The 14,947-nt window shown below is 35.3% G+C and overlaps 1 protein-coding gene across 1 annotated transcript in view; it reads right to left on the reverse strand.

Moving 5' to 3' along the window:
* MALRD1 (MAM and LDL receptor class A domain containing 1) overlaps positions 1-14,947 on the reverse strand; it is a 649,658-nt gene that overhangs the window by 109,442 nt on the left and 525,269 nt on the right. The window contains 1 exon segment of the mRNA XM_049096644.1: positions 12,251-12,317. Coding sequence (XP_048952601.1) covers positions 12,251-12,317 — 67 coding nt within the window.

Genomic DNA, 14,947 nt, shown 5'->3' on the forward strand with positions numbered 1-14,947 from the left:
CATATATATTCAGAAAGCATGCCCCATTGGTCCTCAACATTATTAGACAGCAGTGACATTAAAATGAAAAGATTTGCTGTAAAGTGATCTTACATGCTTTACTCTGGATCCTCAAGCAGTAGATTTAAAAGGGATGCATTACTCTGTTCAGTACCAAAATGCATGTTCTCTCCTTTTATCTTTTTCTTGCTGCTCCTAGTGGCATCTGCTATAATGCTTTTGTGTGTTCAGTTCTTGCCCCACACATAGAGAATGAAAAGGCAAATGTAAATTCTATCGACACATCACTGTAATTTTTAGAAAATTATTTTTCTATATTGTGCGTTAGACTTTCCAGGTTTTGTATGTGTGTCTCTCATAATTCATTATTCTTCTAAAAATGGTAAATAGAAGGATAATATGGATCTAGAGATTTATAGATTACATAAAATCTAACCACTGACCACGAATTGTCATAATTTAATATTAAACTTGAAGACATAAACAATTCCCATTACCTCCTTCTTCCTCTTAGTGGACTTAAGGAAAATAAACTAAGTCTATGAAGAAAACAAAAAGCAGCCCTACATCTCAGAGGTGTATAGATGGACAGCAGATTAAAGCAATGGCAAACATAAACTAAGGCTTTCAGAGGATAAGAAAAGGCCCACAGGGGTTTCAAAATTAAAATGCATTGAACTACTTAGATCTGTCAACATTTCGCTAGTAAGAAGGATAGGTTCAAAAAGTTCTACCTCATTTGCTAGATTTTGCTTCTGTATGGCAGAGATCAGCCACCTAGCAACAGCACAAAAGATTCTACTCAGACATAGTTAAACTCATGCTGGCTGAGCAGGAAGAAAAGCTATGTAGGATCAGGGCAGAGCTGGATGGCCTGCGGTTCCAGTGCCACTAGGGAGCCTGGTTTGGGAAATTGGGAAATTCATTTTGAGGAATGACTTTTTGTCAGCATTCTTCAAGGCTCAGGTCTCTGAGTGGCTCCATTGGGCTTGCTTCTCTCTTCCATTCAAGAGTACGTTGGACACATACACACACCACATACAGCAAAGAAAGAAAAGATGTCATTTCCAAACAACTGCTACTCCGTTAAAGCTCAGTTGTGCACATGCTAGAAAAACTAATAAAATAAAAATTATATAGATTAAGAGGAAACATTTTCCTATGCAGCTCTTTTAGGATCAGTGAGGTAGTGAGGTTTTTCAGGTTACTAATCCTGATAATATAGACAGCTATCTCTTGTTCTCTCTTTTAAAGCAAGTCTTTTGGCATTAGATACTGCCCCAGAAATAACCCACTACTTTTCTTCCAGGAGGAAAGAAATATCTACTTAACAGTCAGGTCATACCAGAGACTTTGGAAAATATCTGGATCACAAATCCCTGTCACCAATGACCACTATACGAAATCTGGGCCATGGCCTTCCTTGCAGAATGCCCTCCCTGGATGAGTCAACAGGTCATTCAAGAGGCACTTACATCAAAATTGTCAAAGCAATGCAGTTTTCAGCTGTGAAAACTTATGCCTGGCATGAAAAATCTAAACACAATTTAACAGTTAAGTGTACAGACACGTCACAACACTTTTTTTTCTGGGAAAGGAACAGAGAAGGAAAATTAGGTATTACTGTGCTTTTCATTTTCATGACTCTTTTGGCACATGTGATTGGAGAAGGATTGAGCTTTGGGAGTGAGGCAGGGAGGGAGGTTTGGTGAGAGGTTACTTGCTTCATCTTCAATCACATTCCTAGTCTGTCTGGCTTGTTTGGCTCTGCATGAGGCAGAAAGTGTGTAATACTTTCTGACAACAAGGGAGAAAAACCAAGGGACAGGCACATTTATCTTGGAGACACTGTTAAAAGCAGCCAGTAGGTTCTGCCTTTTACTGTAAACAAGGTTATTATTTTTTAAATACTGTAACTACTTTAAGGTCTCCTTAACAAAATGCATTTCTAAGTTACAGAAGCAGTGTTTGTTAAAATGAAAAGGGAGAAACTGAAATATGAAATTGCCCTATCTCCCAAAGCCAGTTTTCTTTCTAGAGAGGTCACTTACAACTAACACTTTGATGTATACACTGCTAGACTTGTTTTTCATTTTTTACGTACACTCACATTTACACGTCTTCTCTTCCCATAGAAATTTAATATTGGAACTTGCATTTTTCACCTAACAATGTAGATACATTTCTATGTCAGGATTTATATTTTCCATCCTAAAAAAATTATTTATTTATTTATTTATTATTTATTTAAAATATATTATTTATTTTTCATGAGAAACACAGAGAGAGAGGCAGAGACACAGACAGAGGGAGAAGCAGGCTCCCTGCAGGGAGTCCAATGTGTGACTCAATCCCTGGGCCCCAGGATCACTCCCTGAGCTGAAGGCAGGGGCTCAACTGCTGAGCCATCCAGGTGTCCCTATATTTTCCATTTAAAAAATGGTTGTATAAAACCACATTACACTTTTCTGAACTTGTTTGTTTTCAAAATAGTACCATAGGGGTGCCTGAATGGCTCAGTTAAATATCTGCCTTCTGCTCATATCATGATCCCAGGGTCCTGGGGCTTGTCCCTCTCCCCCTGCCTCTTCCTCTGCTTGTGCTCTGTCTCTCGGTCTCTGTCTCTCTCTCTCCTTCGCAAATAAATAAAATCTTTTTTTAAAACCAGTACTATACTATACCAATTTTAGCACATTTTCCTATCTATTTCTTGTTAATACTCAGTAGGCTAGATTCCTAGACCAGAGATTCCTGAGTTAAACAGTGATAACACCTTGAATGGGTATTTCCACTTCGTCTTTCTTAAAAGTTTCTTTCCCTAAGAATTGTATATTTTGTTTCCTAAATAATACAGATTTATATTCCCATAATCTATGTATAAAAGTGCCAGTGTTTTTCTACATGCTCACAAATAGTGGTTATTACTAATTTTTTTGTCACCTTAATAGGTAAAACTGGGATTTCAAAGGTTTACTTTGCATTTACATATTAATGGCGGTTGAACTTTTTTCAGGTATGTGTTGAGCATTTATATTCCTTCTTCTGTGAATAATCTTTGTTTGTTGTTTATTACTTTGAAGGAATACTATATATAAATAATTAATGTTATAATTAATCCCTGTCTATATTATGTGCTGCATATCTTTCTTGTGGCCTATTACTGTGTTATTAAAAATACGTGATGTCTTTCACCATACTGTAGTTTTAATTGTTTGATAACTATCCATATGATCACATTTTCAAATTTGTTCATCTTTTCTCTTATGGCTGCTGGTAAACTTATAAATGGTGTCTATACTTCAAGATTTAAAAAAGAGTTCTTTATTCTGTATTTTCTCTAAAAAATTTTACAATTTTAACCTGTTCATACCTTTATTAAATCTGGAATTAATTCCTTGTGTAAAATGTCAATAATAATTTGTATTCTAAATAAATGGGTAACCAGTTGTCCTAATACCAATTATTACTAGTCTAATCCATCCATTCTCATCAACTTGAAATGTGCCGGTCTTATCCCAATTTCACATAGCTACATTAACCTATTTGCAGAATCTTTATTCTGTTGCAATAGCCTCTTTGTCTATGTCTGTCCTGGCTCCCCAGTGTATATTACCATGACTTTGTAGCATACTTTAATATCAAGTACAACAAATATATATATTTTTTAAAGATCTAATTTTTTTAATTTTATTTTATTTTATTTATGATAGGCACACAGTGAGAGAGAGAGAGGCAGAGACACAGGCAGAGGGAGAAGCAGGCTCCATGCACCAGAAGCCCGACGTGGGATTCGATCCCAGGTCTCCAGGATCACGCCCTGGGCCAAAGGCAGGCGCTAAACCGCTGCGCCACCCAGGGATCCCAAGTACAACAAATATTAATTCTTAAGTTTGCCTTTAAATATTATACTTATGTTTCCAGGTAACCATTAAAATTCACTGGTGTATTTGAAAAACAAACAAAAATCTAAAACACTGAAAATGTTCTTTGGTGTCTACACTGCTAAATATTGCTAACTCTAGGAAATAAGTTTATCTATTTCTTTTTCCTATCTATGTAATCAAGTCCTTTGCAGTTTTCTGTGTGTGAGTCTTCAACATTTACTGTTAAGTGTAGGCCTGTATGTATTATAAAAATTACTGCTATTTCAGAATATAGTTTAGTTTTTTTAAATAGACACATTTAAATTTTTGGAAGCGAGAGACTACATCTTTGACTTTTAAAATTTCTACTATATCATTCAATCTACTCAACTTTCATACCTCCTCTTCTTGGGACAATTTTGGTAATTTATATTTCACCAGAAAATTATTTCTTCCATGTGTTGGACTTGAAAAACAGACATCCGCATGGTCTCTCAGGCTTATAGCATAAAAGATATCTAAATGCCCTCGTCTTTAAATTGACTTTTTGAAATTTTGAAGTGATTTTCATTTACAAAACATTTAAGTTTTTTTTTACGAATATTTGTTAGTCCTTAGCACATAAGTACTGTGTTTGAAAAATAACAGAGGCCATGATCTTAAATTTTGATGGTTTGTTCTGTATTCCATCTCATAAAGAACTATTGTTGGTTGCTATAGAGATGATTTTGATGATATCAAATAAAAAATTGGAGAACAGATTATTAATGCTTCCCATTTAGATACATTTAAAAAATGTTAAGTAAATAAAACAATTATGAATTATTTATTTCAGCAATACAGAAGCCCTTTTCAGTTCACAGCTCCATGGTAGCAGAGGATGTTAGTTTCTTAGTGAATATCAATTTTTCTCTTCCTCCTTTTAGAAAAAGGTTAAGTAATTCATTCAAAGTCATGGCATTAGTAAGTAGTGGATGGAGTTCATACCTAAACTCAGATTTTACCTGTTTTTAGATTCATATCCCAGACTTCTTTTGTGCATTGTACACAGGATAGGACTCACATGCATGTGGGTTCAGGTTAAGGTCTGGAGAGGAGGGTCTACATGGGTTGGCACATAAAAGATGAATTGATAATTTTTTTTAGGTAACCCAGTGGGAAAGTATAAAATTACAAAAAGGGACAACATGAACACCCAAAGGAATAAAAGTGCATAGTGTGTTTTAAAAAGTAGCAAATAGCCAAGTGCAAATAAAGCTTAGTTCTAGATTTTCTGTAGGCATTTGATTCATATCTCTACTCACAGAATCTTGCAACCATATAACCATGAGCTACCTAGTCAAATCTCTGAAGAGGAAACATGCCACAGTGATTGAGCTTGGCCAAAAGACTTAGTTTTGAATCTGAACTCCACCATTTATTTATTTATCCTTCCTTCCTTCCTTCCTTCCTTCCTTCCTTCCTTCCTTCCTTCCTTCCTTCCTTCCTCCTACCTAGTTTTGTGTACATACACAGTTGTCTCTGAATGCTAATTTTATAATCCCCAACCTTAGTGAATTGTTTTCAATTTTTTAATTATTTTTTATGATTTTTCCTAGGGTTCTTCTGGGAGACTATCATGATAATTTAACTTCTTTATTAATTTTTTTGAGAGAATCTCAAGCAGACTCCACACTGAGCTTAGAGCCTGATATAGGGCTTGATCTCAGGACTGTGATCATGACCTGAGCTGAAATCAAGAGTTGGATGCTTAACTGACTGAACCATCCAGGTGCCCCTTTATTAATTTTTTTTCTTTCTTTCTTTCTTTTCTTTTTTTTTTTTTTTTTTTTTTTTTTTTTGCTCAAATGTTACTGCCTACTACCTCCCATTTGATATTAAATACCAAAGAGGACGGAGGTCATATATGCCTACATTCCTAATCTTAATGGTAATGTCTCTCATAATTTTCTATCAAGTAGAATGCTGAATTTGAGAATAAGGATTTATACTAGTTGGATACCAATTCATATTTTCATTAGTACTTTTTAAAATTTTTTTATTATTAATTTTATTTTTTTATTTTTAAAAATTTATTTATTTATTCATGAGAGACACAGAGAGAAAGAGAGGCAGAGACACAGGCAGAGGGAGAAGCAGGCTCCATGCAGGGAACCTGACATGGGACTCGATCCTGGGTCTCCAGGATCATGCCCTGGACTGAACGTGGCGCTAAACCACTAAACCACCCAGGCTGCCCCTCACCCCCTTTAAAAAAAAATCAGGAATGGCAATTGAATTTTGTCAAAGACTTTTTTTGCAACTCTGGAGATGATCACAATGGATTTCTTTGTTTCTTTGCTTTCAGAAGTCTAATATTAGACAATATCTTTCCTTATTATTTGGTCTTTTTCCCTAGAGACCATGAGGAGAGGTGTGTATGTGTGTGTGTGTGTATACACATGCATGCATATAGATAGATAATATTAGGCAAAATACCTATTCCTCCCATTCTTTTTTTTTAAGATTTTATTTATTTATTCATGAGAGACACACAGAGAGAGAGAGAGAGGCAGAGACACAGGCAGAGGGAGAAGCAGGCTCCATGCAGGAAGCCTGATGTGGGACTCAATCCTGGGACCGCAGGATCATGCCCTGAGCTGAAGGTAGATGCTCAACCACTGAGGCACCCAGGTCTCCCCTATTCCTCCCATTCTTGAAGCAGTATATTTTTCTTCATTTTGAAGTCTCATTTTTAGTAGGATATGTCTTGGAGTTTCTGGCTTTGTATTAAATTTACCAGGTAACTTCTGGCCCTTTTATCATGAAAATTCATTCTTCTTTCATTTCTGAATATTTTCTGAATATTCATTTCTGAATATTTTCTTGGATTACAGCTTTACGTATTTGTTCCATTCCATTGTCTTGTTTTCCTCTTTAGAGACTCCAATTATATACATTTTTTTTAAGATTCTATTTATTTATTCATGAGAGACAGACAGAGAGAGAGAGAGAGAGAGAGAGGCAGAGACATAGGCAGAGGGAGAAGCAGGCTCCATGCAGGGAGCCTGACATGGAACTCCATCCCAGGTCTCCAGGATCACGCCCTGGGCAGGAGGTGGTGCTAAACTGCTGAGCCACCCGGGCTGCCCTATATACATTCTTTATCTTCCATTTCAACTACTTTCTCTTTGGATATTTATAATTTATCTCCTTTTTATTCCCTTGCTTATTTTTCCAACTTTGTTCAGAATTCTTTAATAGATTTAATTTGAATCTATCCTCTCTTGGGAGAATGTTATAACTTAGTCTTTCTTTTCCACCCTATTTCCTTCCTGGCTTTAATCAATTCTTATTTTAATCTTATTGTTTTATTATCCATTTGTACTTAGACTTTAAAATCTCAATTAAGTTTTACCTCCCCCTTATTTCCCTAAATTTAACTGAATTAATAGTTAATTCAGTTTGGAGTCAGGGTCTTAGATCACTTTTCTTTTTTGCTTCATGTTTGTTTTTGTTTTGTTTTGTTTTTGATGGGGAGAAGGAAAGTGTTCATAAGCTTATTTTAATATATTTTTTAAAATCTATTCATGATAGACATAAAGAGAGAGAGAGAGGCAGAGACACAGGCAGAGGGAGAAGCAGGCTCCATGCAGGGAGCCCGATGCGGGACTCGATCCCGGGACTTGAGGATCGCGCCCTGGGCCAAAGGCAGGCACTAAACCACTGAACCACCCAGGGATCCCCTGAATTTTATTTTAAACAGTGGCTTTTTATAGGCGGAAAACTTATCTCTTCAAGCCCAGTGTGGAAGAGTTGAGGTAGTTTATATGATTCCTGGTTTAAGCGCACCCTCTCCTATCATTGTAGCAAAGTAGAGTTTCTTTAATGGATATTTTTCTATTTTGGTATCCATCCATTCTGTCCTATAAACTGGAGTGATTTTTGTTTTTGGTATAATGAGCATATAATATCCTCACTCAGTATACTGCTTGCTACTATTTACAAAGTCCCCAACAGTTCCTTTGTGACTGGAAATTTGGACCATGGTAGGTCATTTGCTCATATCTTAATAGATTTTAGGTACAAATTTAAAAGTACTGCCACTTTTCCTTGAAATTACAGGACTTTCCCTTTGTATTCATTAATTTATACTTCATTCAGTTATTATTCAAATAGCTCCTACAATGTCAAGTATATATTAGATACTATTCATGAAAAGGTGTGGAAAATATGACTCTTATTTTCTGTGACAATAGTCTTTAAAATTTTGCCCACACATTCTGTCTTTAATATTTAGAGATTCCAATTTCCATTTTCCAATTTTCCATTTTCAATTATCCTTAAACTGATATTTTTATTCCATTTTCTAGCAAATATTTATCCTAACTTAATATATTTTATATTTACATCCTTTAAATATGTTTTCTATCTTTTTTGCAACAAAGATATGAAAATAGTTTATTTTTTAAAAATTTTCAGTGGCCATGGTTGTTCAAGTCTTATTCTTACAAATAAAACTAGTAAAAACTGGACAAAATAAATTTTGATAGTCATAAAGAATAGTTTTAATCGGAAATATATATCTTCACAGCATAGGACAGGTTTTCAATTGGTAGTTTAGTGAAACCAATACTTGTTAAATAACAGAATGAGGGAAGCAATAGAGGAGCCCAGAAGGAGGAATAAGGCATTCTCTCTGGTTGCTCTGGGAAAGGCTTCTCAGAGAAATTGCCATTTATATTGGACCTAAAGGATTAAAAGGCATCTTTTGGCAAATAAGGTAGAAACATAAAATTTTAAGTAGAGGGAACTGTGTATACAAATCTTAGAGAAAGAGAAGAATATGGCCTGTCTAGGCAACAGGTATTTTTGCACATGATAAATCTGTAATGAATATGAGATATCCAAATGAAATCTGCTGCCTTATTGGCAAGTGAATTTAAGAATGTAGCATCTAGTGGGATAGGGTAGCTGTTGATAAATTGTATTCAAAGTCTATAAATTAACTCAAGCTTTAATATTTTTCTGCCTATCTTCACTATGTGAGCTCATATATACATATATGAAGTATATAATAAATTTATATATATGTATATGTATGATAATATATGTGTATATATTATATACAAACATATGTGCATTAATTTGATATTGTTTTCTATTTCTTTCTTTTAGCCTTGATGACTTGATTTTTTTCCCTTGTAACCTCTTTCCTGCCCTTTGGAATTTATATTTCATAGCTCAGTCTATTTTTTAAGCAAACATATTTATATACCAAAATAATATAATAACCAAGCCTTCTTAGGTGAAGAATAATTTCCCTCCTTTGGCTCATGGTTCACATCTTCGGTCCTCAGACATACCACCCTGTTGGTGGTCCTCAAGTAATGGAAAACCATGGTTTGCCTAGTAGTGTCTACTGTTGTGGATAATGATAAGCTTCCAGCAACTCACATGATCTTTTTTAAAAGTCTCTCTTGGGGATCCTTGGGTGGCTCAGTGGTTTAGTGCCTGCTTTTGGCCCAGGGCGTGATCCTGGAGTCCCGGGATCAAGTCCCACATTGAGTTCCCTGCATGGAGCCTGCTTCTCCCTCTGCCCGTGTCTCTGCTTCTCTCTTTCTCTGTGTCTCTCATGAATAAATAAATAAAATCTTTAAAAAAATAAAAATAAAAGTCTCTCTTGTCTATGATGATAGATAAAAATTGAATGTCCTTTCTTAAGGAACCTTAGGTCCTAAGAGAAAATCCAAAGGCTCTGGTTATGTCCTCCTTTTTGATACCATGAAGTTCTTATATTCACAATGCCAAGGTGAGAAAAGGGCTTTGTTTTTCTGTCATTACTTCTTTGGGTGACAAAGACCACAAATTCTCACACTTGAGAATGACAGGAGTTTGACATAAAGCCAGTATCCTTCCATAGTGCTTTATATGTACTCTAAACCTTTGCATTCTGAAGCCACCCTCGTTTAACTTTAAATCAAAAAGAATACCAGTGTGTGACAAATGACCTGGATACAAAATTTAATTGGAAATGAATTTGAAACTAAATGCAACTAGAAATAAATTACGTGTTATCTTGCATTTCAGTAAGATGTGTTATGCTTAAAGAATTGTGCAACGACAAGTCAAAGGATGGATGTTACAAGATTATTTGTGAAAGCAAATATTTAATAAAGAAACTAAACCATTAATAGGATTAATGAGGTTATTTAAATGATGACTAACTCTACATTAAATATTGTAGACTACACAGCATAAAAAAGGATGTTATAATAGTTCTGATGGCTAGTTTTCCTGTAGTATCTTTTGTATGTCAAACATGGTACCGAGTGTCTCACATATATTAACCCCTTTAAGTCTCAAAATTACCCTATGACATAGGTGCTATTATCTTCTTCAGTTTGCCAAATAAGAAGCTGAAATAATTAGATAAAGATATTTACTCAAAGCTACACAGCCAGTGCGTGATGGATCTAGAACCAAACGTACTGACATGGAAGAACAGAACAATATTTTATGAAGAGAAAAAAAAAACATAAGGTACAAAGTGAATGTGTAAAGTATAATTTACATTTCTGTAAGAAACAAATGTGTGCTTGTTGCAAACCTGTGTTAGTAAAAGGAAAACCATACTGAAGTAGATAGAAACCATAATACTACACAGTGGGATTTAGATGTTCGGGTTTCTACTTTTTGCATGATATACTACTGTATGCCTTCTAAAAGTTTATTATAATATACATATGTTTATTTTTGCAGTTCATGGTTTTAAAGTAATTAGAATTTGAATAAAGAAATTACCATATTATAATATGGAAAAAAACCTTAAGTCATTCTTCACACCAATGTGGAAAAGAAACATTACAAACCTTTGTTTATACTGATAATGATTAGTTATTTAAGTATTTGAAAAATACTATTTACCATCAAAAATACTATTTTAAAATTTCTTTCTACATTTTGCTGCAGTGATTTCCTTCCTCCAGTCCCTTTGCCTCTTAATCCTCTCATTGCATTTTTCCCCCATGTTAGTTTTCTCATGTGAGAGAAACACATTTCAGACGTCACCATCTGGATATCCATTTTTAAAGTTTATTTAAGTACCAGAGGATGTTGCCCAGAACGCAAAACTCTTCCTGCTTAGATGAGACTAGCTATAGTCCGAGAGAGCTCTTTTGTCTGGCATGGTTAGAGAGGACAAAAACACAAACCTCCTTACTGTAAACAGTTGACACTATACAACAGTATCTACTCAGCTGACATTCGATAGACATTATTTATGGCATCATTCTCCATTATTTTAGGAGATTTTTAAAAATTAATACTGTGTATCCTGTCTTTCCATCAACCTACAGTTTGTGACAAATTAATTTCCGTGGAAACTGATACAGGGAATGTGTAATTTGTTGAGATGTTGTGAAATAAATTATGTAATGAAATAGACAAAACACGTAGAGACACCCATTAATAATTCGCTTTCAACAATGTTAAAGCAGTGTCTAAACATATTTCATCATAAATTTTTTTGTTGTGTTAATTGGTAGCAAGTTTTGCTTTTTTAAGGGGTAAACAACTTTTCGTAAAACACGAGTGTTGACTCAGAAGGATATAAGAATTTAAACAACTATCAATCAGTGTTTCCCAGACACTTCTATCTGTCTGTATTTTGTTATGACTTGAGAATCAACGTACAATCCATTCTCTAATACGCAAAGCAATATATCCATTGGTCTGCTAGATTAAAAAGTCATAAACATAAACATAATGGAATATGCATCATTTCCTTTGGAATTTATGAAACTGTTTTGCACAATTCCCTAAAGGGTGAGGGAAAAAAATCAAGCAATCTTTGATATGCAATATAAACAACTCCCCAAAGAAATCACAATGACTGTTTTTGTTTATTTTTGCTTTAAGTATGCAAATGTATTCCTTATCTGTACCTTAACTTTGGCTACTCATAAACATCCATTGCACAAACTAGAAAAAGGCCTTATTTATGAATTAATTTTATCCTTTGTTGTCAGAAAAGAGAAATATGAAATGGGAAATAAAAAGGGAGTAAGGAAATAGAGATACTAAGTTCATCTGAACTAGGATAATGCCCATATAAAAAGTCTTTTTACAATTTGATATAAATATTAAAAATAAGAATTAGTATTAGAACTATACCCTATATACCATGTTAAGATATAAAATCATGTTAAATAATTGCATTTTTTCCCTAAAATATACTCACATCTTCCTTTCTCTTCTTCAGACAGAGAAATGGAAATAATGTCACTATCCTCTATTTTTGCCTTATTAACCTTGTGTTCATTGGTGTTATATTATATTGGATTCAAGAAATATAAAAATAATTTATTTTTCTTTTTTCAAAAGAAAAAATAGACAATGCTCCTTACCGACACACAGGACTGTTCTTCTCCACTACACAATTCCCACCATTTCTGCAGTAACCGAATGGGCACTCTAAAAAGAAGCATCACAAAACCCACAGATTGTAAATATTATTAGGAAGGAGGAGGACATATTGCTGTTAATCACTGCATTAAATCTAGCCACTGAGAATATATTGCTTCCCAGTTGCTAAAAGTGCAAGAATTCCCCTGTGCTCCACAAATTTGTTCATTGGCCCTTGCTGCGTTCATCCTCTTCACATGCCTGAGTGGTGAACCACAAGAGGATACTTTTTCTCTTCCCCTGGATTAAGTAAAATATACTTATTTAGATCATGTCTACATGACAAATTTGTGATTATACTGAAATTTGTTCTTTAATGCAACATGTATTGTCTTCAGTTCCACACAGTAGTCACTAACATGGCAGACAATGCTTTGCATGGAGGACCTTGACTTTTTGGCAAAATGTCACTTGTGCATGTGCACATCCTACATCCTACCTTTGCATCCATGACAGACATCAGCATAGCTCAAATTGACCTTCATTGCCCTGGGCCTGCTCCTTTGCTGCTTGTATCATTCCCTCCTTCAAGGCTAGCATTAATGTTTACTTTCAAAGATAATTTGCGTATAGATTAAAAAGAAGCTAGATAGGGGCACCTGGGTGGCTTGGTGGTTGAGGATCTGCCTTTGGCTCAAGTCGTGATCCTGGGGTCTTGGGGTCCTGGGATTGAGTCCCAATCAGGTTCCCTGCATGGAGCCTGCTTCTCCCTCTGCCTATGTCTCTGCCTCTCTCTCTCTCTCTGTCTCTCATGAATAAATAAAATCTTAAAAAAAAAAGAAAGAAACTAAATATTGTCACATAGGTATGACCCTGGAAATGGTTGGTGCCTTTAGTCCTTCAGGGTTCTTTTTTTTTTTTTTAAATATATTTTTTATTTATTTATGATAGTCATACAGAGAGAGAGAGAGAGGCAGAGACACAGGCAGAGGGAGAAGCAGGCTCCATGCACCGGGAGCCCGACGTGGGATTCGATCCCGGGTCTCCAGGATCGCGCCCTGGGCCAAAGGCAGGCGCCAAACTGCTGCGCCACCCAGGGATCCCCAGCTCTTCAGGGTTCTTTACGGTCTTGATCCTCACATTCATCCTGATCTGAGAAACCTGTTGGTTTCTCTACTCAATACCCAAATTGCTTTTCTTCGCTTTTTTTTTTTTTTTTTGACACCTCCTCTCTTGCAGGATACCATTCTTCCCTGGTTGGGCTGTCTTAACTCTAATACTTGATAGAAACCTCCACTTCCTCTAACTTGTAATTCAACACATCTATTCTGAGCATCTGTTAATGTCTGGCACTAGGCTAGGCACTAGATATGTAACAGTAAATAATCCAGGAAGTTTACAAAGTTGTTAAAGCTGCAGGCACCAGAGCCAGACTGCCTGAGTAAGAATCTCAACTCAACTTATTAGCTGTATAATATAGGATAAGCTAATTAATCTCTCTGTGCCTCTGGTTCCTCTCTGTCACACAGGGTTAAAAATAGTACCTATCCCAGAGTTGTTGAGAATGTTAGAAAAACACCCAGCTCATAGCACATGGTTAAGAAATGTTGACCTAAAAAAGATACAGTTGTGATCTTTGCTCTTGTTGACCTTCCAGCTTCATGGAAAATACAAACAAACAAACAAAAAATGACTGGGGCATTAAAATACACTATTAAAAGTAATATAATTTGGAATGGATATAACAAACATGATGGGAGTACCATGGAGAGCACCTAAATCAAATTTGGGGAATAAAGAAAAGCTTTCCAGAAGATAATCAGGCATTCATTTGGGCAGGTGTGTGTGTGTGTGTGTGTGTGTTTGTGTGTGTGTGTAAAGATAAGAATAAAGACTCAAAGGCTCAAGAAGAGAGTGGTGTGTTTGAGGACCTGAAGGAAGTTCAGCCTGATTGGACTGATAACATGAAGAAAGTATGGGAGAAGGTCAGAGCCACACAGGGGCCAGATCATATAGGCTGAATGAGGAGTTTAAACTTTAACTTAGGAGGCCAGAATTTTAAGAACGGAGGTAGATGTTTCTTTCTTTCTTCTTTCTTTCTTTCTTTCTTTCTTTCTTTCTTTCTTTCTTTCTTTCTTCTTTCTTGATATTATTTATTCATGACAGACAGAGAGAGAGAGAGAGAGGGCAGAGACACAGGCAGAGGGAGAAGCAGGCTCCACTCAGGGAGCCAAAGTGATATGGTTATCATGTCTGTGATATAAAGAATATAAAGAATAAAATTTCAGTGGTTTCTTTTTGCTAGAATCAGAGATAACACCTACATTTATAAATCTTAAAGTACTTGGTGATATTCTAAGTATGACATCTTTAACACCAGGACAGAGCTACTGAGAGCCACAACCTCCTTTTTAAATCTAATTTTGATGTGTGTTGTATTACTAATCTATTCAGTTTTATGGTTTTTAGAACCCATCTTTGCAAAAATAAAATGCCCTATGGATATTAAATATTTATAAATTTAGTATCCTCCATGGTTCTGAAGAGTACATTATACTCTGAAATAAATAGAAAAAAAAAAAAAACACGACACGGGACTCGATCCCGGGTCTCTAGGATCTTGCTTAAAACAAAACAAAACAAAACAAAACAAAACAAAACAAAACAAACAAAAAAACAAAACAAAACAAAACAAAACA

The sequence above is a fragment of the Canis lupus genome, chromosome 2 (assembly GCF_003254725.2).
Source record: "Canis lupus dingo isolate Sandy chromosome 2, ASM325472v2, whole genome shotgun sequence".
Classification (NCBI taxonomy): Eukaryota; Metazoa; Chordata; class Mammalia; order Carnivora; family Canidae; genus Canis; species Canis lupus.